Source organism: Pinus tabuliformis, chromosome 3_2, assembly GCF_031772625.1.
Source record: "Pinus tabuliformis cultivar Carrire ecotype Pingquan chromosome 3_2, CPIR1, whole genome shotgun sequence".
In the NCBI taxonomy this organism is placed as follows: domain Eukaryota; kingdom Viridiplantae; phylum Streptophyta; class Pinopsida; order Pinales; family Pinaceae; genus Pinus; species Pinus tabuliformis.
This window is the reverse complement of record NC_142302.1, coordinates 570,299,019-570,325,088: the sequence shown is the minus strand read 5'-3', so window position 1 is coordinate 570,325,088 and position 26,070 is coordinate 570,299,019. Positions and strand designations below refer to the sequence as shown.

The window sequence follows — 26,070 nt, the reverse complement described above, 5'->3', positions numbered from 1 at the left end:
TTCGATACCCCTCAATTCAACTTCCTTTCCTTCCCAGAAAAATTTCAAGAAAAGTACTTGAAAATTAAAAGCTATTGTACCCAAAGATTGTAGCCATTGGACTCCTAGTAAAACATCAGCGCCACCCATTGGAATGGAAAGAATTGGGCTATTCAATACATATTCTCCCATAGATAGCTTGATATTATGGCACTTTACAGAGCAATTTATGATTCCTCCACTTGCAACCATCACTTGACACTATGGTGCTGGATATAAGAAGAAATTCAATTCCTTGGCTATCTTACAATGAATAAAATTATGGCTACTACCCAAATAAATCAACACTATTACCTTTTTCTTCTTGATATGTCCTTCTATCTTGATAGTTTGAGGAGTGGTAACTTCTTCCAATGCATTACAAGATATGGTCGGATTCATTTCTTGATGCTTGATGTGATCTTTCACTTCTTGAACATTTTTCTTCTTGATATGTCCTTCTATATTGATAGCTTGAGGAGTGGTAATTTCTGCCAATGAATTACAAGATATGGTCGGATTCATTTTTTCTTTATTGATGTGATCTTTCACTTCTTGAACCTTTTTCTTCTTGATATGTCCTTCTATCTTAAGAGTTTGAGAAGTGGTAATTCTTTCCAATGCTTTACAAGATATGGTCGGATTAATTTCTTCTTTCTCTAGGGTTGGTTCCTGGTGTATATCCTCTTCTTTTAACGTTTCTTTATCCTTTTCTTCCTGCTCTTCACAATCAATGTAAAATAATTTCTTCTCAGCACACTTATGACCTTTAATGTATTTTCTATCACAATTGTAACAAAGCCCTTTTCTTCTTTTTTCTTCTAATTTTTGTGGTGTCAACCTTGTAAGTTCTGGAAGGCTAGGAGAAACAACACTTCCATATTTATAGTTGTGAGGGGTAGACTTCCTTGTTGCCATAATTTTGCTTTCCACTTTTCTTTCCAACCTGAATGCATTCTCCAATGAATCAGGTTCCCAAAGACGAACCTCATGTTGAATGTTATCCTTTAAAGTCCCTATGGAGTCATGAATCCTATGCTTCTCTGGAATATCATTTTTCCTTATATTCAATTTTTGAAAGTCCACAATGTGCTCTACCATTGAACAATTTTTTTTGAGATTTATCTATTGGATAAAGAAGGTGTTTCTCTTTGTATCCTCATAATGTGCTATCATTTCCTCTGTGAAAATTGACCACGTAACAAGTGGTTTACGAGAACAAAGCCCTTTATACCTTAAAAATTGATCTGTCTCTAAATAATTAGTGCAATATGTACCTTTTGTAACAGTGGTACACATGTAGATCAAAATATTTCTCCATCTGTAGTATCCAATTTACTAGATCCTTGCCATCAAACTTCATCAACATGCTTTTTCTTGATTTTAGGAGCTCGATCTTTGAACAACTGTAACTCTGTAGTTTTGGATCTTTAAGTTCCAACATTTCTGCCTGTAATATCCCTTTGAGTCCTCTTTCTAAATCCGCAGGGCTGATCGCAATTGGATTCCTAAAGAAAGATTTATTCCCAATCTCTCGCGATGACCTAATTATAGACTTGTTCAGTAGAGAAAACTTGTAGAACGTGCCGTGGGTCACTGTTTCAACCTTAGGTTCTGACAATGGTATCCAAAAAACTAAAGTCCATCCTCTTTCTATAGCTTGTTACGAAAATTGAATCTGATGCTCAGAGAGAACATTATGATGATTTTACCAAGGTGACCTATTTGGAATGTAATTCAGGGGTCTGCAAAAACCCTAACTTCCTCAGATTATATCTCCGCAAAAGTAGTGCGACAGGATCTAAAATTCAGATTCAAGGTTCAGATTGATGGCTTCTCAAATGGGCTTTTTTTTTAGCTTCTGAAATTTCGTAGCCAAAATGGTATAGCGTAACTTCCACGATGACCTGTTTTAGATGAAATTATGGAGCTTGCCAAAACCCTAACTTCCTCAGATCATATCTCCAAAAATATAGCGAGACAAGATTTGAAATTCGGACCTGAAGTTCAGCGCGATTTCTTCTCAAATGGGTTTTTTTTTGCTTCTGAAACATCGCAGGAAAAAAGTTATAGTGAAAATTCCACAATGACCTATTTGGAGCAGCGAAACCCTAGAATCCAAAGCTTTGATACCAAATGTTATGAAACCAACTCACAAAAATATAGAAAAGATAGGTGAACACCTTAGAAACAAGCCTCTTCGAGGGGGAAACCTCCTTTACATTACATAAATGAACAATTCTTGGACGATACAAATGACAAGACCTCCTTTCTATATATAGGGGTCTAAGGGGTCATAGTATAATCAGAGCCGACATAACAATAATAATGTAAGGGCACAATAATAACAAGAGTGGGCTTCTATGGGGCACAATAATAACAATATGGGGACTACATGGGCACAAAAATATAATAAGGGGATTGTACTAATAACAATAAGGGGTTACACTAGTAGTATAGGGACGTTTTGGACCCTATGTTAGGTTGGGCGGACCTACCTATGGTTTTATGCATGATTTTCGCACATGGTTTTGGACGCGATGGTTTTCAGTCCATAGTATTGGATGCTTCGGCATGTGTAAATATGTATTGTAACATTGAAAGGATCATAATTAAAAATCACGCTGGTAGTCCCAGTTTTGGGATCCAGGGGAAAATATCTATGTATATGTGTTTTATGTGTTATGCCCTCGCATTATTTATTTTCTTTGTTTTAGAATTCGTATGCAGGTAATTTTTGTACGAGGTTAAAACCTTCAGATCACTGTCCATGCACACAATTTCAATTGTCCAACAAAGGAACAGTCGCAACAGCCGCTAAAACAGGGTGCCATTCGATCGAGTACATCACCATGTGCGTCACCCGTCATCATTGTGCCAAAGAAGGACGGGACTTGGTAGATGTGTATATATTATAGGGAGTTGAACAAATCATGCTCAAGAATAGATACCCCTTGCCTAGGGTAAATGATCTATTGGATCAGTTGCAGAAAGAAAAATACTTCACGAAGCTAGACTTAAAGTCTAGATATCACCAGGTTCAAGTCAAAGAAGAATGATCTGAAATGATCATATGTTAAACTGAAGTAGAATTTATTAATGCCAACAGTGAATTGAATGTGAACTTGAAGTGCTTTAACTGTGAGATCTGCTTGAGAAGAAATAATTTACAACAGATGAGAAACAGAAGCAAGATGTAAAACAGAAGTGAAAAACTGCAAAAAAATAGCAATACCAGACAGTAAAATTGATTACGGATTTCGTCCCTGATGGACTACGTCTTTGGGTCTGCTTTCAAGATGGGCGACCACTTTATTAGGATTGAATCTGAGGAGGTCGATTACACAGAAAATTAACTAGTCTGAATGTGCACACAGGCACTTCTAGTCATTGTCACAAGAAATATCTCTAAAATAGCTTTCCAACGCCTATCATGGTTCCCAATTTCGACTCTGGACGCTCCTGTTACACTGAAAACAAAAACAGTCTATATCCTCCAAAATCTACACATAAAACTCAAAACCACTCTCTCCTCTCTTCAAAGCACCAAACTGCCTTTATAACCCTCTAGATGCATTCAAAATCCCACTTGCAGAGTTTAGGAATGAACCAATTTCTCCTTAGGGTTAAATTAGGGTTTATGGTTAAGTTTTGATGTCACATAGTGACATTCACCATTTAGGAATTATTTGATATCCAAAAATACAATTAAAGACCCAATTTAGAAATTTGGATAAGCCCGAATCCGTTAGAGGTTAACTAACCGGGTAGAGGAAGTGCGAACAATGCATGTGATCAGGGGATAAACCATTTGTGGTAATCTCCAGGCCAGCGGTTCCGGTGACTCACCCTGACTGATCTCATGTGGGGTGACGGTTGGTGGATAGTCCGGTGGTTCCGATGCGGTCTCCACACCGTGTTTTGCATATTCGCTCACATGTCTAACCTTGACCGCAACTGTCAACCCAAACGTCAGAGACCACCTTCTGACTACGTGGTCTACCACCTTGTTTTCACATGCCCGCAATTTTGATGCGGTCTAAACCTCGCAGTTATGGATCTGTTATATATTTTATATTGTTTTAAATGGTTTGTAATGGCCCGAGACTTAGGTTTTAATACATTTTTTTTGTAATGTTTATTACAATGGGTTTTCAATGTATTTTGTAATGGTCTAAAAGTGTTTAGACTTAGGTTAATTCATTTTAATGCATGGTGTAGTGTGCATTAGGTTTTAGTCTAATGGGTTTAGGTTTGAATTAGGTTTGTTTGTCCACCATAGTTTTGTAGGTAGGTTTATACATTTATGTTTAGGGTTTAGTCTTTAAACTTTTACACCCTTTTACAACAAGTTGTCACAAGGCGACGTACAACCCACATGATGATAACCATGGACCAAAATTGACAAACATACCCTGGCAGAACTGACGACGAATAAATGTCGACAACCAGGTACTAAACACCATAAAAACCCACATAAACCATTGACATCATCATACAACCTAAACCATAAACATCACTGTCGAAGCTGAAGATACCGGACATTGAATGATGACAATGAAACTGAACCTGTGCAACTAATCTGAAAAGATCCTCCTGGATCAATCCTCTCCACTTGAAAAATTTTGGACCACAAAATTTTGACTAGACAAATAGCAGGTGAGGGTAGAGCTCCCTTACTTTCCACCTTGCCTTGATGATGTACCAACATATTCGATCAATCATTTGAAAGTGATGTCCCTGATTATGCTGATCATGGCACATTTTGAATCTGTGAACTTTTCCATCCATTTGTAGTATGCACAACTTGCGAAGATGGTCAAACAACCTATTATGAACATGGAAATTGACTTCTTTTCATGAAGTACCATGAATTAGTGATTCATAAACATCTTGGAAAACAATCTCTACAGGATATTTTTTAGTACTATTGACATGTATTAACAATGTATATTGCGGAATGACAAAGACAATCAAAAACATTTTTAACATCAAACCAACTACTTGACTTGATATACTTTCCTGATTCCTAAGTACTAAGTGAACTTGCTGCAACAAACCCATCAAACTATAAGGTGACAGCTGCTGCAACTTAGTTTGTTTTTGAAAGTATTGAAGTGGTTATTGATTTGTTTGAATCATTGTTTCTTCATTTATTAAATGATGTTTCCATTGATTAGGACTTTCCCCTAATGCACAAGTTTCCCTTATATGTATTGAATACTTTGACACTACTTTAGAAAAGTCTTTGATATGAAAACAAATAGGCTTCCTCTCCACTTGAAAAGAGGCTTCCAAACTATTTGAAACATGAAATGGTGACACAATACAAGAGAAACTTAACATTGACTTTCCCCAATACTGACCTGCATCCCCATAACTGTTAACTTCCAAACTTGGACTGAATTGATTCATTCTGACATTAGGAAGAGGAGTTTTAGGCATCAATTGTAACTCATGTTGTATTCCCTGCTTATGAGTAAGATGTTTGTTTTCTTTAAATAGAACTAGAAAAATTTCTACCTCTTTGATCAAACTATCTTTAAGCTGAGACTCATAGCCTGAAAAAACATCCTGTTGATTCTAATGTTGTTCCTTTACACACATGATTACAAATCTCTTATTTGAACTTATTAATCGCTTTATCTGATTAGCAACAACCAAATTCAAGTGATTTTTACTTTGATGTGCCCTAACAATAAATTCAACCCCATCTTTCTTAAGGTGATATTTATGCTCTATTCTATAAAATATTGCATCACGATCATAAAGATAAGGACTTCCTAAGACAACTCCACATATGTCTATTGGAACCACATCTAATTCCACTTCATCAATGTAATTAGCTGTAATGGAAAATCTTAATCGACACTATTTTGTGACTTTTATCTAAGTTGATTTATTTAGCCATCCTAATGGGTAAGGTCTTGGATGATTCCGTGTCTCCAAACCTAAGTTCTTAACTAAATATTCAGATATTAAATTGCCTGTGATCCACTATCAAACATTGTATCTATCTTTGTGTGCTTATAAGTTATCCTTATGTTAAATAATTCAACCCTTTTATCCTCATTTGAAGGATTTATGTTTGATGGATATGCAATAGTATTCGAACTTGAACCAGTGTCAGAAGTTTTACCTGTTGAAACTATGGCAGTTATCCTCCTTTCATAACCTGAATCGGAACCTAGATCTTGTTGGACAACTACAATTGCTTTATTTTCATCCTTCTATTTAAGGAACTTTTTGGGCTTAAGTTCTAGATGAAGTTTCCAACACTTAGATTCCTCATGACCAATTCTCTGGCAATGAGAACAAGTAGGTATTTCCTTCTGAGCTATCATTGATTTCTTTCTCTTTGAATTGTTCTTCTCCTTACTATCGTTGGAATCCTTGATTTCCAACTCTTTGGATGATTGCGGTGAAACTTTGAATGGTCTTCCACCTGATTCAATATGTATGTCTTGAACACACACTTCATCAAAATCATCAGGATTAAACATCAATAATGTATGCCACAAATATGAATGTAAACTGACGATGTATTTTAATAAAGTTTCACGTGTATCCATTAAATACCAAGTGCCAATGCTTTCTTTCTGAACTCCTGATTAAACTCTTGAACACTTTGCCCTTTACCTTGCCTCAAATGTTGCCAATCAATAACATCTTGCTGCATGTATCCTAAAGGATAGAATTGTTTCCTAAGAGCTTTTAAAGACTTAGACCATGAAGAGATGACTTTACCTTTTCTCTTTACATCTATCCGAGTTTTACTTTCCCACCATATTAAATTTGTTCCCCCCATTCTAAGTGTAGCTAACTAAACTTTTGTTTTATCATCAGAAATGTTATGAATACGATAATACACTTCTAACTGCTTAATTCTGTTATCTAGCTTTTCAGGATTCATCTCACCATCATAAATAGGTAAATCAAATTTAACATCAAGTTTTAAAAGAGATGTTTTCTTAAGTTTCTTTTCTGTTTCAGATTCTGCACTGGAAGAAGAATAAGAAGATGATGATGATGGAGATGATGGAGGTGAAGGAGGTTTATTAGCCTTGCCTTTACCTTTGTCCTTCTTTAATGTCTTGGAAGAAGAAGTTGCATCTCTCACCTTCTTATCTTCGTAAATTTTTCCCAACATCTGCTACATACTCAATAATTCTTGTTGAAATTGTTCCTCACTCATCTTAGTTTCGGGATTTTCACTTGCATCAAATCCTGTCATGGTCGACTTATGAGCGACTCTTCGCTTCCAATCTCTGGATTAATCTCCTCGAGGATTCTTTCTCCACGTTGTGACTTTTACCTAGTTAACATTCACTGACAAATTCTACAAATGCAACCTGCTTTGATACCAAATTATATGGTTTGAAATGATCATATGTTAAAATGAAGTAGAATTTATTAATGCCAATAGTGAACTGAATGTTAACTTAAAGTGCTTTAACTGTGAGATTTGCTTGAGAAGAAAGACTTTACAACAGATTAGAAACATAAGCAAGATGTAAAATAGAAGTGAAAAATAGCAAAAACACAACAATACCAGACAACAAGATTGATTATGGAGTTCGTCCCTGATGGACTATGTCTCCGGGTCTGCTTTCAAGATGGGTGACTGCTTTATTAGGATTGAATCCCAGGAGGTCAATTACACAGCAAATTAACCAGATTGAATGTGCACACAGGCAATTCTAGTCACTGTCACAAGAAATATCTCTGAAATAGCTTTCCAACGCTTGTCACAGTTCCCAATTCCAACTCCGGATGCTCCTGTTACATTGAAAAAAAAAATAGTCTATATCCTCCTGAATCTACACATAAAACTTAAAATCACTATCTCCTCTCTTCAAAGCGCCAAACTACCTTTATAACCCTCCAGATGCATTCAAACTCCCACTTGCAGAGTTTAGGAATGAACCAGATGCTCCTTAGGATTAAATTAGGGTTTATGGTTAAGTTTTAATGTCACATAGTGACATTCACCATTTAGGAATTAATTGATATCCAAAAATAAAATTAAAACCCAATTTAGAACTTTGGATAAGCCTGAATCCATTAGCAGTTAGCTAACCGGGCGGAGGAAGCATGGACAGTGCATGTGATCAAGTGATAAACTGTTTGCAGTAACCTCCAGGTTGGCGGTTCTGGTGACTCACCGTAACTGATCTCATGTGCGGTGATGGTTGGTGGATAGTCTGGTGGTTCCGACGCGATCTCCCCACCATGGTTTGCATAGTCGTTCACATGTCTAACCTTGACCGCAACTGTCAACCCAAACGGCAGAGACCACCTTCTCACTACGCATTCTGCCACCATGTGTTCACACGCCTGCAGTTCCAACGTGGTTTAAAGCCCGTGGTTAGGGATCTGTTATATATTTTGTATTGTTTTAAAAGGTTTTTAATGGTCCGAGACTTAGGTTTTAATACATTTGTTTTGTAATGTTTATTACAATGGGTTTGCAATGTATTTTGTAATGGTTTGAAAGTGTTTAGACTTAGGTTAATGCATTTTAATGCATGGTGTAGTTTGCATTAGGTTTTAGTTTAATGGGTTTAGGTTTGAATTAGGTTTGTTTGTCCACCATAGTTTTGTAGGTAGGTTTATACATTTATGTTTAGGGTTTAGTCTTTAAAATTTTACACCCTTTTACAACAAGTTGTCACAAGGCGACATACAACCCACATGATGATAACCATGGACCAAAATTGACAAACATACCCTGGCAGAACTGACGATGAACACATGTCAACAACCAGGTACTAAACACCATAAAAACCCACATGAACCATTGACACCATCATACAACTTGAACCATAAACATCACTGTTGAAGCTGAAGATACTGGACACTGAATGCTGATGACGAAATTGAACCTGTGCAACTGATCTAACAAGATCCTCCTCGATCAAAGAAGATACCTGAAAGACCACCTCCAAAACTATGCAAGGTTTGTATGAGTGGTTAGTCATGTCGTTTGGCCTATGTAATGCACCAACTATATTGATGAGATTAATGAATGATGTACCACTCCCTTTTATAGATTCATTTGTTATTATCTATTTGGATGATATACTGGTATATAGTGCTACCCGAGAGGAGAATATTTCACATTTGAAACAAGTGTTGGAAACATTAAAGAAGCACCAGTTGCTAGAAAATCTCAAGAAGAGTGAGTTTGTGCAGCAGTCCTTATTGTATTTGGGGTGCATTATTGATGGAGGAGAACTGAAGATAGATCCTTCCAAGCTGGATGCCATCATGAAATGGCCGGTGCCTACTAATTTTTATGAGGTCGGGAGTTTCAATGGGGCAACATAGTACCTAATGAAATTCATAGTCTCATTTTTTAGTGGTAGCAACACCACTCCATGCCATAACAACAAGTGGCAATAATTTCCAATGGGGAAAGGTTAGCAAAGGGATTTCAAAGAGCTAAAGAAGAAGATCAACCAAGCACTAGTTCTAGTATTACCAAACTTGCAGTGATCCTTTGAAGTGGATACATATGTGAATGGGTATGATATGAGAGTTGTCTTGATGCAAGGAGGAAGGCCTATATGCTACCATGCTGAAGTATTTCATGGGGCAATCCATAACTACCCTACCTACAACAAGGAGATCTATGCCATGGTGCAAGCTATGAGGAAGTGGAAGCAATATATGATGGGAAAGGAGAGAGTAATCCACACAAATCACCATTCGTTACAATACTTACAGGCCTATAGTAGGCCACAACAGACTAGGAATTACAAATGGATGGGGTTTTTACAACAGTTTCATTTGGTGATTAAGTATAAGAAGGGAAACACCAACAAGTTGGCCGACATGCTTTCAAGGCCACCCACATCAAATATTACAACTTTGGGGACTCTTATGCATATGGAGTCATTCACCCATCATATTGCATACAACTAGTCATATTTAGAGGATGAGGACTTCAAGAATGTGTATCAACATTTGCAAATTTAGAGTCATGTGAACAATGGTGATAACACAATTGACTACCATCTCTAGGATGGGTTACTCTACAAGCTAGATAAGCTATGTGTTTCTAAATGTGAGTGATTGCAGTTAATCATATAGGCTCACACCTCCAAGGTTGCAAGGAACTTTGGTGTAGGGAAGACTGTGGCTAACTTGCAGAGGTATGTGTATTGGCCCAAGATGCAAGAGAAGGTAGCTAGGTTCATAAGAGGATGCATGTTTTGTTGTACCATCAAGCTTAGCAACAAGAAATGGGGTTTATATCATCTCTTACCTATACCTACTCATCCTTGGGAAATTATTTCCATGGAATTTGTGGGAGGTTTACCGAAAACTAGGAAGGGACATGACTACCTATTTGTGGTAGTTGACAGGTTCAACAAGATGTGTGTTTTGATGCCTTGTAAAAAGACCATCAGCGGGAAGGAAGAAACAAAATTATTCTTTGGATAGGTTTGGGTGAAATTTGGGATACCAAGGAGCATCATTTTAGACAGTGATACATGATTTCTCAGTGCATTCTAGACTACATTGTGGGAGAAGATGGACACAAAGTTGAAGAGATCTACAAAATTCCATCCATAGACAGATGGTCAAATAGAAGTAGTCAATAAGACTTTGGTGCATCTTTCAAGGGGATACAACTAGAAGCATCTGAAGGTCTGGGATGAAAATATGGTATATATACAACATTGTTATAACATAGAAGTTCACACTTCTATAGAAAATTCGCCATTTGAAACTTGTTTTGGATATTTTCCACCTTTAGCTTTAGATATTGGATATGGGAAACAAGGAGGAGTGAGGGAAGATATTATAGGAGATGCTCTGAGAGATGAAAAAATTATAGAGAAGATAAGGCATATCCATATACAGGTACAAGAAACACTTCAGAAGTCATAGGAGAAGTATAAGGCTAGGCATGATCGACATAGAACATAGAAGTCATTCAAGGTGGGAGATAGAGTATAGTTATAGTTGAACAAGGAGAGGTTGCAAGGGCCTGGTAAGAAATCAAGGTTTTGAGGTATGGTCCCTTAGAGATACTGGAAAAGGTGGGTGATAATTCCTATCGACTTAGTTTACCACCATATATGTGCATTTACTTAGTTGTGAATGTAGATAATTTTAAACTCTATGAGCCTTCCATGCTAGATCAGGAAGACTAACAAGTCCTACCTTCAGTGGAGGATTTGGCACCAGATGCTCAAGCAAAGTTGACAAAAGATATAGTTTTCTAGATAGGTTTAGAAAATAAAATACATGGGCAACATGACCTTTCACATATTAGGTTAAAGGGACAACTTCCAGGTAAAGCTAAATGGCACTTTAGAGAGAAGGTGGAGAAAACATTTCCTCACCTCATTTAGTAGAAGATTTTGGGGACCAAAAGCCTCCCAAAATGGGAAGGTGTGATCCGGATTGGATCATTATATTTTTTTCATCCACCTTGATGCATTTAGAGTGGAAAAGGTGTAGGAATCAATTCATAGGACCATTTTTACCGGTGGGACGGAGTTTGGCGAAACAAGGTCTGAAACTTTTCAGGAGCATTTTGAGGCATCAAACGATGTTTCTTGGGGGTAAAAATTTAATGGGACACCATTTCATGCTATTATACACACAAATATATTTCCAACGACGCAAGAAGCATGTCAATCCGAGTCTGTATGCAAAAGTTATGCTACTCAGAAGTTGACCTTCCTGTTTTCACACCTATAGTTTGGGAGGATGCCACATTATCCACCATTATTCATGGAAAAGGGGATAACCACGTGATTATGATGCAAAAGACTCTATAAGAGTCTATATTTTAACTCCAGTTAAGAGTTTATGTAATCAAAATTAACCACTAGTGGGCTATCAGGTTGTGTTATTACTGGGCCACTAGGAGGAAGAGGCATTCCATTATTTCGAGAGAATTTTGTTCCATAGTTGAGAAAATATAGCCATGAGAGATAGGAGGTAGTGCACACAATGAGTATTTTTGCACTATAGTAGCCCATGGGCCACAGGCATTACTTCTTTGTACCTGCATCCATATTTCCAGATAGAGAAAGAGAGCAACGACCTCACCTTCAAGCTGAATTTTCTCTCGAAAGGGATTCCTAGAGAGAATATCTTGTGTTTTGTGTGTCTGAGCTTATTGTTTCGTTCTCTACTTTTCTGCATAATTTCCATTCACAAGCATGCACTAATTACAGTTAAATCTACAAATCTTAAAGTTTAATAAAATTTTAATAATGTAGAATCTCATATTATTAGTGTAATATTATCATATATGTTGTGACAAATTGTCCAGTGTAATATCCATGATAGTATATAGATCACGATCCTTCCATGCAACAAAATTCGAGATGCCTTCCAAGGCATACTCTAGCCTTATTCCATTGAAGGCCATCTTCTTAGTTCTGAAGAAATATTTCTACATTGATCTTCAAATTAGAACCTTTGAGAAACAACTTCGAATTTCGTGCTCTAATATGAATCTGGCTCTGATACCATGTAGAAATTAGCCATTATATTTGCAGCTGATCATGAATTTTTAATCAAAATCACAAGAAAAACCTACTCTACTACTATGCGAACACTAATTCACATTTTAGAAACAAATCTCAGACATGCAAGAAGAAATAACACACATGCAACAAATATTTTTTATTTGGGGAAAGTAATCTACTAAAAAACACAATGGCTACTTGCATTAATCAAATTAATATAGATGTATTACAATTGCTTTCCTCAATTGAGCTCACCCTGCAAGTGCACAACCTATCTCTTTGCTCACTGAAGACCTCTGACCCATACTTAGTCAAAATTTTCCTCGGCTTGAGCTCCTATTTCCTTGCATTGTTCCTTGAGGAATTAGCCCCTATTATTTAGGAAATTCCTCTAATTGAATTGCATAATTCCTTAGGCTGATCATCTGAATGCATGCAACAATTGTACACTCAAGACTAGTCTACAACTGATGTTACACTGCCTTGGAATCTCCATCTCAAATAGGTAAATTGAATTCTCTGAATGCACTAGCTATTTTGAACTAATTAACCAGATAACTGGATGATCACTGAGTTTGACTAAAGTCCCACTGCTTAAATGACCTTCGACTAGTTCCTCCAAAAGTTGGAACTAGTTTAACCGAAAACAACTTGAGATAATTGACCTTGATTGCCACAAATTAGCAATCACACATGTAGAACTGAACTCTAACTCCTCCAACTCGAATTTACTGATTAAACTAGGTGACACAAGCCATGTCACACAAGTTACCATCATCCAATTCATCTGCTAATGTGGAAATTCAAATTTTCTCAATTTAATTGAGGAAAAATCAATGTGAGAATTTATTGTTTCATTTTTTAACAGAGTTGTATGCTACCCATGACATATAATTAGCAACAATAATGCTAGATTTAAATCTATGGATACACTACCTCATCGCAAGTAGTTTTGAGATGAAAATTGATATGAGAGATTAAAGCATCTCTTCACTTAGATGGATCTAAATGATAAAAAAAAGTGATGGAGAAAACTCATGAGTGAGAATGGTTTTAGGAATTTATACATTAGGGGAAAGGAGATTATGGTGGTTGATGAACTAATAGGAGGCCATAAACCTTCTCCTTGGTACCCTTGAGGGTCAATGTGAGGGAGTGTGTGTTAGAAAGATGTTTGAAGATAGTTGGTATATGAAGGTTACATCAACACTCTAGGGTGGGAATTGGATAGAACCAAAGTTTGTGGGATATGCCCTTGAACCAAATGGACTATTAATATTTCAAGGGAGGATGTACATCCCTGAGGAAGGGAGTATATAAATAACTATCCTTGAGAAGTCACAAATAGCTCTACTATGCACATCCTAGCATGAAGAAGATGTATGTAGACATGAAGAATATTTCTTTTTGGTAGGCATGAAGCATGACTTGGTTCATTTTTTCATAAAATGTATTGAATTTTAGTGAGTGAAGGTTGATCGTTGCCACCTAGTTGGTCTCCTACAACTGCATTGCATCCCTATGTCTAAATGGGAGGTCATTCCCATGGATTTCATTGTGGGGTTTCCACTCATAGCAAAAAGGCACATTTCCATCTTGGTTGTAGTTGATAAACTGACCACAAGTGCCCATTTCATCATAGTGAGATACAATTATGATGTCATTGATGTGGCATGAGTTTTTACAAGAAAATTTATCCATCTACATGGGTTACCCACAGACATCATCTCTGATAGAGAATCTCGATTTATGTCTAGGTTTTGGATAAGCATATAGTTGGTGTTGGGGACTTAGTTGAACTTGAGAATTACATATCTTCTTAAAGTAGATGGGATAAATGAAGAGTAAATCAATTTATGGAATAAATTCTTATAATGTATGTTATGTATAACTAGATTGAATGGTAAAGGTATCTACCATTGGTAGAGTTCGCCTACAATAATAGTTACCACAGTTTGATTGGGATGTCGTCTTATCAAGCTTTGTATGGGAGGCCATGTAGGACACTGCTAAGTTTGGAAAGGTTAGAGGATGGAGTAATAATAGGGACAAAATTGGTCTAAAAATTGGAGGAACAAATAAAGAATATTCGACAAAGGTTGAAGGAAACATAGAATAGATAAAAGAGTTATGTTGATGCACATAGGACTGTTAGAATTTATGAAGTGGGAGACCAAGATTTTATTCATGTCCAACCCAATAATAACACCATTGTGTTTGGGAAAGGGACAAAGTTGTCACCTTGATTTATAGAACTTTTAAAATCAAAGAGAAAATTGGACTAGTTTCCCATCGTCTTGTACTACCACCCCACTTGTATAAAACTCGTGAGGTTTTTCATGTATTTTTTCTATGACAATATTATTTTGATGAACCTCGCGAACTCGATTGGATGGAATTATAGGTATTAAAGTGGGAACCATTATGGTTGAACCATTACACATATTGTACCACAGGTTTTGACAACTCAAATGTCACTTGTGCACCAAGTTAAGGTCCAATGGGACAAGTTTATCCAATGTTTTGCTACATGGGAGGATGCATAGAATATATTTCATGACGATCCCTCACTTTTTGACCACTTATGATGCCCATTTTAACCTAGATATTAACCTATGACAAGGCCCTATTTGTATTTTCATGTTGTTTTTTTATAAATACTATGTGATATTGATGCATTTCAGTTGGATAGATGAACTTAATTATATAAAAAACTTGATGGATTATTCTTTTGTTGATTAAAGTATTTAATGTATGATTTATCTAGTTATAATTTATTTAGTGTATGACTTATCATAGTTAATGATTTATCCGATGTATGGTTTACTTATGATGTCTGGGTATGAGGATATTGGACCTAGTAACATGATGATTATGATCACTTGTCTATATATAATTTGTTGTTGTGTATATGCTTGGATGAGAGGTAACCTACATATTAGAAGGGACCATGTGATAGCCAAGATCCATGCTAATGACTGGAGGATGTCAAGACATCCAACAAGGAATGGTATGATGTACATGCTCTATTATATTTTATATCTACTTGATATGCACTATTATGACATGGGGTAAGGTGAAAATTGCAAGTGACATGAGCACTTGACTAGATTATTTGATGAAAATTATCCAACCAATGTCATAGTGTGGTTCATGTTAGGGTGTTGACCCTAGTTATTTGAGGAGGGTTGGATGCATTTCCCTCTATGTAACTTCCAAGTCTAGAATCGTTGGAGGTCAATGATGGACACACTACCCTAGATGTGTAATGATGATTATCAGTTGCTTATTGAGGAAGTTAGGTCAATATAGTTGACACTTCTTCCATATTGGTTCTAACAATGGTTAGATCATATAGCTAATGTCATATTATATTGTAGCATGGGATGGATAAGATGGGAGCGGAAGTATGTTAGGGAGGATAAAATGGCATAGGTTAATTAGGGACTCTAGATGGGAAGTGATATTCTTGGTTGATTTACTTAATTTTTGGTTACTACATATTTCTCCCTATTGTGTCATGTCTTATTGTCATATTGCTTCTTGACTACTTGTATCCTCTTTACTCTAACCTTTAGATGAAGTTTTCTTAAGGATGGGTTTATATAGTGCCCACATCTTGATCTTATTACCTTTTATTGAGTTATTAACCTACCTGCTAAATGATTGCTTCTATGATTGGCTTTTATAAGCATTATTAGTATACATATGATGTATGCATATGCTACCTACATACCTACACGTCGCACGAATATGCCAATATAATGTAGCCTATTATGATAGATGATTAATTAATGGTTAATCTTGGTTAGTGAATAAGATACAATTAACCTTAAGCTTGATTAATGATCAAGCTTATGATTAGCCTTAAGATTTATTAATAGTTAAACTTGAATAGTTCTTATCTAACTCTTAAGTTTGACTTATAATTCATAAATTATATTTTCACGTGATTATTTAATATTTAATTGATAGGATTTTTGTGAATCCATAAGGTTGAATGACATGGTTAAATATTAATATTTTATTATTTATCTCTTTAAAGCCTTGATTTGGTGGTTTCCTCAAATTAATTCAAGGAGAAGAGAAACTGGGAGGGACTCGAGGAGAAACATGGGTGAAGATTTAGTGACATAAATGCAGCAGGTGGCATTTATTTATAGGTGAGGCATAAGTGCAAGGGGAGTTGGGAGGTGGAGGGGGGTTATTTTTTTAGTTTCTGGGATAAACAGAGAAGGGGGGTAAGGAGAGCTAAGAGATGGGAGGAAACTGGGACAGGGAGAACTTGGACTTAGACAATGGATTTTGTAGTTGGGAAGGTGTTGGATTGAGATCTCATGCACATTATGGTTGTGGTTGGACTTGGGTTCGGAGGGCTAGGGAACCTGTGGAGATTCTATGGGCTAGGAAGTCAAATGAACTTTCCTAGTTGGCAGGGTGGCATATCCAATCAGGTGGTCCCAGCAAGATCACCACAATCAAGCCATCATATATAGGTATTTTATTATTAATTTTCATGACCAAGATTCCTGTTAATTGTATCATAAAATTTATGAATTGCATTGTGGTTAAAATTGAAAATGAAAGAAAAAATAATAATAATAGTAGTCATAAGAAAAATGTTTTTTTTTTTAATTTCTTGTTGAAGTATTTCTTTATACAAATTTAAGATCCCCTTGAGAAGAAAGCCTTACATTTTCTAATTAATTGTTCTTTTTCCACTACATCAAAGGACGTCTATCTTGAAATTCCATGGAGTGTATATAGACATATATGTATGTATGTATGTATGTATGTATGTATGTATAGACATTGGAAAACAAATATTGTTGAGTTGATCTACATAGGTTTGAGTTTTTCTAAGAAAAGCCTGAAACTAAATGCATTTCTTGTTGGGGCTGACCTATATTCAATATTAGGGCTAATTTTGGAAATGGGAACATTAAATGTGGACTTTGAAAACAAGTCATGCACAGATGCCCTATACATGTTGGGGGGGGGTGATTTTAAGAGTAATATGAGATGAAAAAGAAAATCTTGTAATGTTTGGAGTGCCCTTTGGATAAATATCAAACCAATTTTTTGAGGATATTTGTTTTAGCAATTCCTCTTTGTCCACACACACACACACACACATATATATATATATATAATCTATAGTTATTGCTTATAAAAAAAGGTAAGCCATTTGATGGTCTTTAAATGTTAGAGTTTCAATATTGGAGCCTCATATTCCCACTTGGTAGAGAGTCATTTGAAGATTATATAATAGAACCACACTTTGGGGAACCATTGAACATTGAATGGTCAATTGGGGAGCCCATTCACCCCATATTGAAGAGGTTTTTGGTGTTGGGAACTTATTTTGGGATCCCATTCACACATCTTAATCACATTGAATTATTACATTTTTAAAATATAAAAAACTATTATATTGTTCAACTTACCATCTCTTCTCTTATATTAAATTGTAAAATATATGTTATTATTTAAACAACATAATATTAAAAATATCAAATAAATTATAATTAAAAAAATTATTAATAAACTAATTTTCATTTATTTTAATTTTAACTTTATACAATTTTAAATTTAAGGCATATAAAATTTTAAATCATATTTAATAAATTTGATCATTCTTAATATTTATTATATATTTCATTTTAGATTAATAATAAATAAAAATATTATAAGCAAAATTTATTACTTTAAAATTTTAAATCATATTTAATAAATTTGATCATAATATTTATTATGATTAATAATAAATAAAAATATTATAAGCAAAATTCATTACTTTAATTTTTCAGGTTAATTTCTGAATAATTATTTTAAAATTGAGATTTTGACATTTTAGTTTTTAATCAATTATTGAATTTATAATAAATAAAGAAAATCATATAATTATTTTAAATATATATGTGTAATTTTTCCATTAAATCTATTTAGTCACAGCAAAATACTTGGGAAGTTTTACATTGAAATTTTAAAAACAGAAAAGATAAAATAGAGAAACCCTAAAATTTTCTACAAAAGAGTACATTTGATATACATATAACAAACAATATAATAACTTTAAAAACAAACAGAAAACAAAATTAATCCCACACAGAAAGCCTATAGACATTAAATTGATATTTAAAAACTTCTAATTTTAAACAAAATAAAAAAAAAAATGTGTGTTAAATTTTTATGATTAACTTGTTAAAATACTTTTGTTTTTAAAAAATGGCTACAATTCAACAAATTGAGACATCCACTCTGGGGTCACCTACTCTTCTAGCCAAGACACAACAGGCCATATACTCAACGAGATTTGAACCTTCGTCTCGTGGGTTTCACCCAACAAAACTTAAAACTTACCGTTAAACCCCATATCTCCTCAGCTAACAAATTTGTCACAATCAACATTCAATATACTTAATATCTCGTCAGCATTCTGTTCATCACAATCCACATTCAGCATAATCTACTTTGGCCACTTCAAAAAAAAAGGGACACTTAGTATCTCCTCAGACTTCTGTTCATCACAATCCACATTCAGCATAATATACTTGGGCCACTTCTTTTAAAAAAAAAGGAAGAATCTTATTTTTTTGGGTTGGGCTGATCACCATCTAATTTAAATTCAGCCTGTTTTAATATTTTATGATTTTTTATTATTATAGTGAATTACTGAAGATTAAAACCAGCTACTGCCACTGCAATTCCAAGAATATATTCAGCAATGCATAAATCAAATATACTAGAAATATGGCAAAAACCACTTTTAACATTTTATAATTGAAAACAGAAACTAAGCTAATTTGGAGCTGCCTTCAAACAGAGGTGATGGATTTTTATTGTGGCCACAACGAATAAACCACATACAACAGCATCCAGAGGTGATGGATTTTTATTCTGGGCACAACGAATAAACCACATACAACAGCATCTACTTTTCATTTCATTTATTTTTTTAAAGTCTCTGCGATGATATGAAACGGATTCAGATAAATTCGGGAGGGGGAGCGGGGCGAATTCCCTCTGATGGGCCTGAAAAGATACCCAACTTCTTCAAAAGATGCCGGTCAACTTTAGATTTCGGTTACTCAGTGCTCTCTTTTGGCAGCGTGTTCTCTTTTGGCAGCGTGTTCTCTTTTTAAGACTGATGCTTATCCAGGTGATAGCAGGCATGAATACACAGTCTATATATGCAGACATTACCAATCAGAAGCTTATATTTTGAAGTGATAAATTTCTGTTTACACAGTCTATATATGCAGACATTACCGATCAGAAGCATATTTTTTGAAGTGATAAAACTCTGTTTTCTGAATTGAGTCTTGAGTCTGTATGCGCAATCAGATCAAAGTTTGAGTAGTCTTGTTTTTCTTTTATTTTTTTAAATTGTTTGTGATTTTTCAGGGGCATCTAAGTCATAGGCATCTAAGTCATTAAAGTCACTAGAGATAGGAATCGTATTGGGTCTGGCCGACACTCCCCTTTAGCTGACTGGATTTTTTAACATATCTCCTCCCTTAGCACAAGTCACAACAACCCTGGGTAAAATTTAATACTAGATAGCCTGGCTAACCAGACCCATCCTCCATCCTCAATTAATTATACTAGTAAAACTTGACCACAGCTTTTAATTTTTTATAATAATATCTGTATTGGGTATATTTTTAGACATTTTGTTTTTTTGTTGGCAGCATCTTGCTGTAAACTATCTATAACCTTATAGTCATGGAGGATGGAGAACCAGTCCAGGCAGTTGTATGTGACAATGGATCTGGGACAATCAAGGTATGCATAAGCACCCACATAGGTAATCAGATTTTGTTTAGAGGTAACTGGTTTTGTTTCATATGTTAGGTAACTTTGAACACCGGCCACGAGGTTTGTTCTTGGGACCTCGCCCTTGAAAAATAAATGCGTTTACCCACAAGCGGTAAGATTTTTTCTTACGACCTTAGTAAGATTTTTTTGACGACCTTAGAACTTCAGGGCTTAAGGATAAATATCTTACCAACCAATCATGATGGTTTCACTATATAAAATAAAAGGTATTAATAAAGTTTCTTAAAGCAATGATCGTTTTAAGATTTTTGTGGTGGCTATTTTGGTTATTGGAGTTCGGATAGGATTCTATGGTATTTATTTTTGTTTTGTTGTAGATTTGAAACGTCTACTCAAAAATAGATACGGTGAATCATGTCTGAACTCCAATAATTAATTTCTGAATCTACTTTTTGAGTTTTGTTGTAAACTTGAAACGTCCACTCCAACCAAAATAGATACGGTGGAATCTATTTTCTTAAACAAAATGGTTAGTGGTTTGATGTTAACAAAGCTAGATTAGGCGTTTTAATACCAGGCATGCCTCATTATTTTCCAGGGGTCAAAAGGGTTGGCCATAAGAAAAGAAGAACTGGACACCCGATTGCACTGACCAACAAGATTTTTTTGATATTTATTATCTACAGAGAATTTTATCAACCAAGCAATTTGTAAAGTGAATAATACATTTAAGACAAATATAGATTAGTTCTGGTTGCCAAGGTCAAACGAGCAGAGCCTACTAATTTTCCAGTGTTCCTGAAATTTCTTGTTTGAAAAATGCATCTTATCTGATCTAGTTTTCAGCTAAGATTGGGTTATTGTTTATGTAAGAGAGGGTTATGCCTTGGCTTGCTTATGCATACCTTAGCCTGTTTGAAAAATGCATCTTATCTGATCTAGTTTTCAGCTAAGATTGGGTTATTGTTTATGTAAGAGTGGATTATACCTTGGCTTGCTTATGCATACCTTAGTTTAACTTTTCCAAGTTTTAGTTTTTTTTCAAGTATATTAATGGTCAGTTTTATGTGGAATCTAATATGGAATCTATTAATGGTCAGTTTTATGTGGAATCTAATAGATGTTTGTTAAAATTAGAAATTTAAGTTGTGTATTCTATACAGTCGGTTTAAAAAAAATCCAGAGTGCAGGGTGCTGAGTCCATTTTACAAGAATTAGACAGTATAACTATATGATGTATTCAAGAAAAATCCGTTCTGGCGGTACTAAGTTGGTAATGGTTTGGTTTTTGAAGGCTGGATTTGCAGGGGATGAATCTCCGAGGGCAGTTTTCCCTAGTCTGGTGGGTTTTCCGAGGCACACTGGTGTCATGGTTGGCATGGGACAGAAGGATGCATATGTTGGTGACGAAGCACTGTGCAAGAGGGATATTCTGACCTTGACATATCCACTCGAGCACGGAATCATTGACAACTGGGATGACATGGAGAAAATCTGGCAGCACATGTTCAACAACGAGCTTCATGTTGCCTCGGAGGATCAGCCAGTTTTGCTTACAGAGTCTCCTCTGAATCCAAAGGCAAACAGAGAGAGGATGACAGAAATCATGTTTGAGAGCTTTAGCACTCCTGCCATGTATATTGCTATTGAAGCTGTGCTTTCTCTTTATGCCAGTGGAAGAACTACAGGTTTGCAGCCTCTAATACTATTTCCTCCTAATCCTTTGAATATTAAAGTACCTCTGTAATAAACTTCTTTGAAATCTTCACATTTGAATCATTTAAAAAGTTTTATTTTTTCTAAACTAAATTTATTTGTTCTGGTGAATGGTATGAGATTGATGAGCTTAAAAGATGTTATACTGGATACATATTTTAAACAATATATTTATATTTTCAAATCCCAAATTCTGTTCAGGTATTGTTCTCGATTCTGGAGATGGTGTCACTTATGTTGTTCCCATCTATGAAGGCAATGCCCTCTCGAATGCAATCAATAGAGTAGACCTTGCAGGTAGAGACATAACTAATGCACTATGCAAGATGCTAACAGAGAAAGGCTACTCTTTCACCACAACAGCAGAACAAGAAATTGTTCGAGACATAAAGGAAAATTTGGGATATGTTGCAGTGGATTATGAAAAGGACATGGAACTGGCAAAGACCTCTACAGCATTGGAAAATAATTATGAGCTTCCAGATGGGCAAGTGATTACAATTGGCTCTGAAAGATTTAGGTGTCCAGAGGTTTTGTTCCAGCCTACCCACATTGGAATAGAAGCTCCAGGGATACATGAAACTACTTACAGCTCTATTATGAAATGTGATGAGAATATCCAAAAGGACTTGTGTGGAAACATAGTTTTGAGTGGGGGATCCACTATGTTTCCAGGCATTGCTGATCGTTTGAACAAAGAGATCTCAGCTCTTGCTTCAGATGGCATAAAGATCAAGGTGGTTGCTCCTCCGGAGAGAAAATACAGTGTCTGGATTGGAGGCTCCACTTTGGCTTCTCTCAGCACATTCCAACAGGTAGTCCTCCCCCACCATCTTCTTGAAATCAGAAATATCATATCAGACACAATTCAACACTTCAAATATAACCTAAGGTTGAAATGATTGGAATCTTGCATCATGAAACTCTAGCAAATGGGCCTTATTTAATTGCAAAAAATGATTTTCATCAGTTGCTTAATTCTTATAATGAAGTATGTTATTGTGCTGAGACCTGAAAATACCTCCCAGGTATTGTTTCCGATAGGGATGAAATTTCTCAACACAATTTTTTATTCTCCAAGAAACATAACTGATGGGCTAATCACAAAGCACAGAATTTCTTTTATTGTCTAACTTGTAGTTATTCTGCTAAAATCACCGAGAATGTGCACTAAACCTCATCTCTTTGAATCTCAGAAAACTCCTGAAAATATTATCTAAGCAAAACTTCAATCCTAAAACGACTATACCGCACTGGCAGTCTGGCCCTGAAAGGTCTTCCCTGAGCTTTCCAAAGGTAAAATACCCTTCGCCAAATAAAATGTCTTATCTAAGTAGAGCCCCAGTCATAAGAGGTCAGCTCTAAGTAGAGCTCCGTCCTAGAAGGGAGCCTTATAAGCCAGGTCCTAGACAGACCTTATCAAGTTGGTCCCAAAAGGTCTTACCTATGCATGGTAAAGGGTTGGTGCCTAAATGACCTGACCGACTCTGTCATAATTTATTGAGTGATAAGCATATAATAAAAAATTGTAAGATTGAAGTCCAAACTGATAATTTGAATTTAATAAAAATATGTAAGATTGAAGTCCAAACTGATGATAAAACCTTGGTCAATGGTTTAAATTTAATCACAAACTGGTCGTGCCTTTAGGTGGAAGTATGTCTTGATTTTATTAATTTAAGAAAAGTGGATCTAGTCTAAGGTAAAAGTGCAACCTATGAGCTGCCTGCTTGACCTTAGTAATTTCATCCAAAGAGCAATACCCTACTCTACTTCAGGATATCGCTGGCTATGGAACTATCGCTGGTTGTGGAACTATAGTTTTTGTTGTTTACATTAACTAATAATAAGATTCTAATATCAAATAACATCAATCTAATTATTTGGTTAATCGATTCATTAAAAATTAGCGCACACACTTGTGACTAATTGCATTGTTGGCTTGTGCAGTTGTGGGTAACACGAGCAGAATACGACGAATGTGGCTCTTCAATTGTTTACAGGAAATGCTTTTAGTCCATTCTGTACTTCCTACCAGAGAGAGTTCATTGTTTCCTGAACTTTGTTGATTTTGGATTCAGTTTTAACTACATACAAAAATAAATTACAATTTATGTTTGTTTGTATTCCATTATAATGTATGTTCTGGCCATTATGTAAAAAGGAAATAGATTTGTCTATTTGTCATTGCTTTGGGATGCTTATAAAACAAAAATTGAATAAATATTACAATGTTTTTTAAATCTCTTAAAGTGTGCATGGTTGTTTGAATAGACTTACAATGTCTCATGGTAAGGATTTTTTGGTTCCATAACAAACATATAAATGCTTGTATTAGTAACACATGTATACATCTATATTTTCTAATATATAATCAAGATGATAATTATTACTGAATTGAGGCTTTTGTGATTTATATCAAGTTTTTTGAGATAAGTTTTCGGTGATAATCACATCAAAATACATTTGTCGACGCGTGAACCAACAGTGTGGTTCATATTTCATTGTTATATATTCATATTTCATATGAAATTATAAAGGTGTTTAGAAATCATGGAAATAATATAATATATTATTTATAATTTTTATCATTTTTCATTAAAAAAACACTTAAATTAAATAAAATACATTTTAGGGAAAATTATATATATATATATATATTTGTAATATATGTAATGAGTTCAAAATTATATTTTAGCTTTACGTCCACAAGGCATAGAGTAGACAGTGACACGGTGTTATGTTTAGGCATTCCGTGATGTGAAGGTCACTCGTTCAAAATTTCGTGGGAAAAAATCCAACCATGATAAGCGCTAGTGCAACCCAGGCTGGGTTGGATCCCCGAGGGCTTTTGGCAGCTTCGATACCCCTAGGTTGCAGCTACTCAAACCACAAATTAGGTATGTGAATCATCTCTGGACTCACATAACTTAGCAAACAAAAAAAATGATATTTTAGCTTTGTTACATTTTGCAAAAATCTACAAACTTCACATAACACATGAAGGATAACTCTTTAAACAATAAACATATAAAATCTATATAACTGTCAATGCAAAGATTTTAAATGTGTGTGTGTGTGCGAAGACTAAGTAGTGGGTAGAGGTTTTAAACCCACCATCACATAAGGAGTGCCTTAACAGTGCACCCATTCACCAACTATTATATGCCCTGTAGGTGACTTAAACAAAACATAATGAAATCTCTTATGCATAAATTTCCTCTCCAATGTGTTGGAAATAATACTGAGAGGGGGGGTGAATCAGTATTATCAAGCAATTTACCAAATCTTCCTTATTTGATCTTTTGAATTATTCTTGCATATCAGTACCATAAAATAATGAGCATGAATAAAGCAAATAGACAGTCACACCAAAGAACACAAGATGTAAGGTGGAAACCCAATGCGGGAGAAAACCACCTGCTGCAATATGTCTCTATCTTCTTTCAAGAAATTCTTTTTACAATGATTTTGTACTGGTGCAGTCCTTTACCAGCACGCAGGCTGCAACCTGCAGAGAGCTACAACTCTCTCTCGTTTTCCAGTCTCTCCTGGAAGGGAGCTACAACCCCCTACTTCTTTTCATGAAGAATCAAATGATCAACAAGTATACAACAGATACAGTCCACTACAGATATCAGATCAGTAATTACAGAAATAACCCAGAACACCTTATGAACAGAAATATACAGTCAACAGATCATCTTAAGACAGGGACGCATATTTTCTTTCTGTGACCTGCGACTGGACGCAGTCTACCTTCCACTGTTCTGCGTGCCGACGCACTGTTCCTCTATGCTTTGCTGCGACCGGCGCACCCAGAAACACTATCGCGCCGCGTCTTTTGCTTCAGAGACGCACCCAATAACACAGTCGCGCCGCGTCCTTTGCCTCAGAGACGCACCTGAGCCTTTACTGTACTGCGTCCCGGCGCACTTTCCCTTCACTGAACCTGCGTCCCTTCAGATATAAAAGATATGAGGACTTCAGAACCAACCCAAACACTCAGATCCACAGATCTGATCATGCGCCATAGAGATCACAGTCCATTAGAAGA

At 35.5% G+C, this 26,070-nt stretch overlaps 1 protein-coding gene across 1 annotated transcript; it reads left to right on the top strand.

Annotated features, from left to right (window-relative positions):
* The first annotated feature begins 20,207 nt into the window (after positions 1-20,207).
* Positions 20,208-24,205, top strand: LOC149181794 (actin-7-like). The gene is made up of 4 exons (XM_089418393.1): positions 20,208-20,303; positions 21,592-21,985; positions 22,215-22,828; positions 23,964-24,205. The coding sequence occupies exons 1-4, from the start codon at positions 20,244-20,246 to the stop codon at positions 24,027-24,029; spliced, it is 1,134 nt and encodes a 377-aa protein (XP_089274519.1). The 5' UTR covers positions 20,208-20,243; the 3' UTR covers positions 24,030-24,205.
* The last annotated feature ends 1,865 nt before the right edge of the window (positions 24,206-26,070 follow it).

Coding starts and splice junctions, on each gene's coding strand:
- LOC149181794 (XM_089418393.1), top strand. CDS start 20,244: ATGGAGGATGGAGAACCAGTCCAGGCAGTTGTATGTGACAATGGATCT. Junction 20,304..21,591: donor ATGGATCTGGGACAATCAAG/GTATGCATAAGC, acceptor TGGTTTTTGAAG/GCTGGATTTGCAGGGGATGA. Junction 21,986..22,214: donor TGCCAGTGGAAGAACTACAG/GTTTGCAGCCTC, acceptor AATTCTGTTCAG/GTATTGTTCTCGATTCTGGA.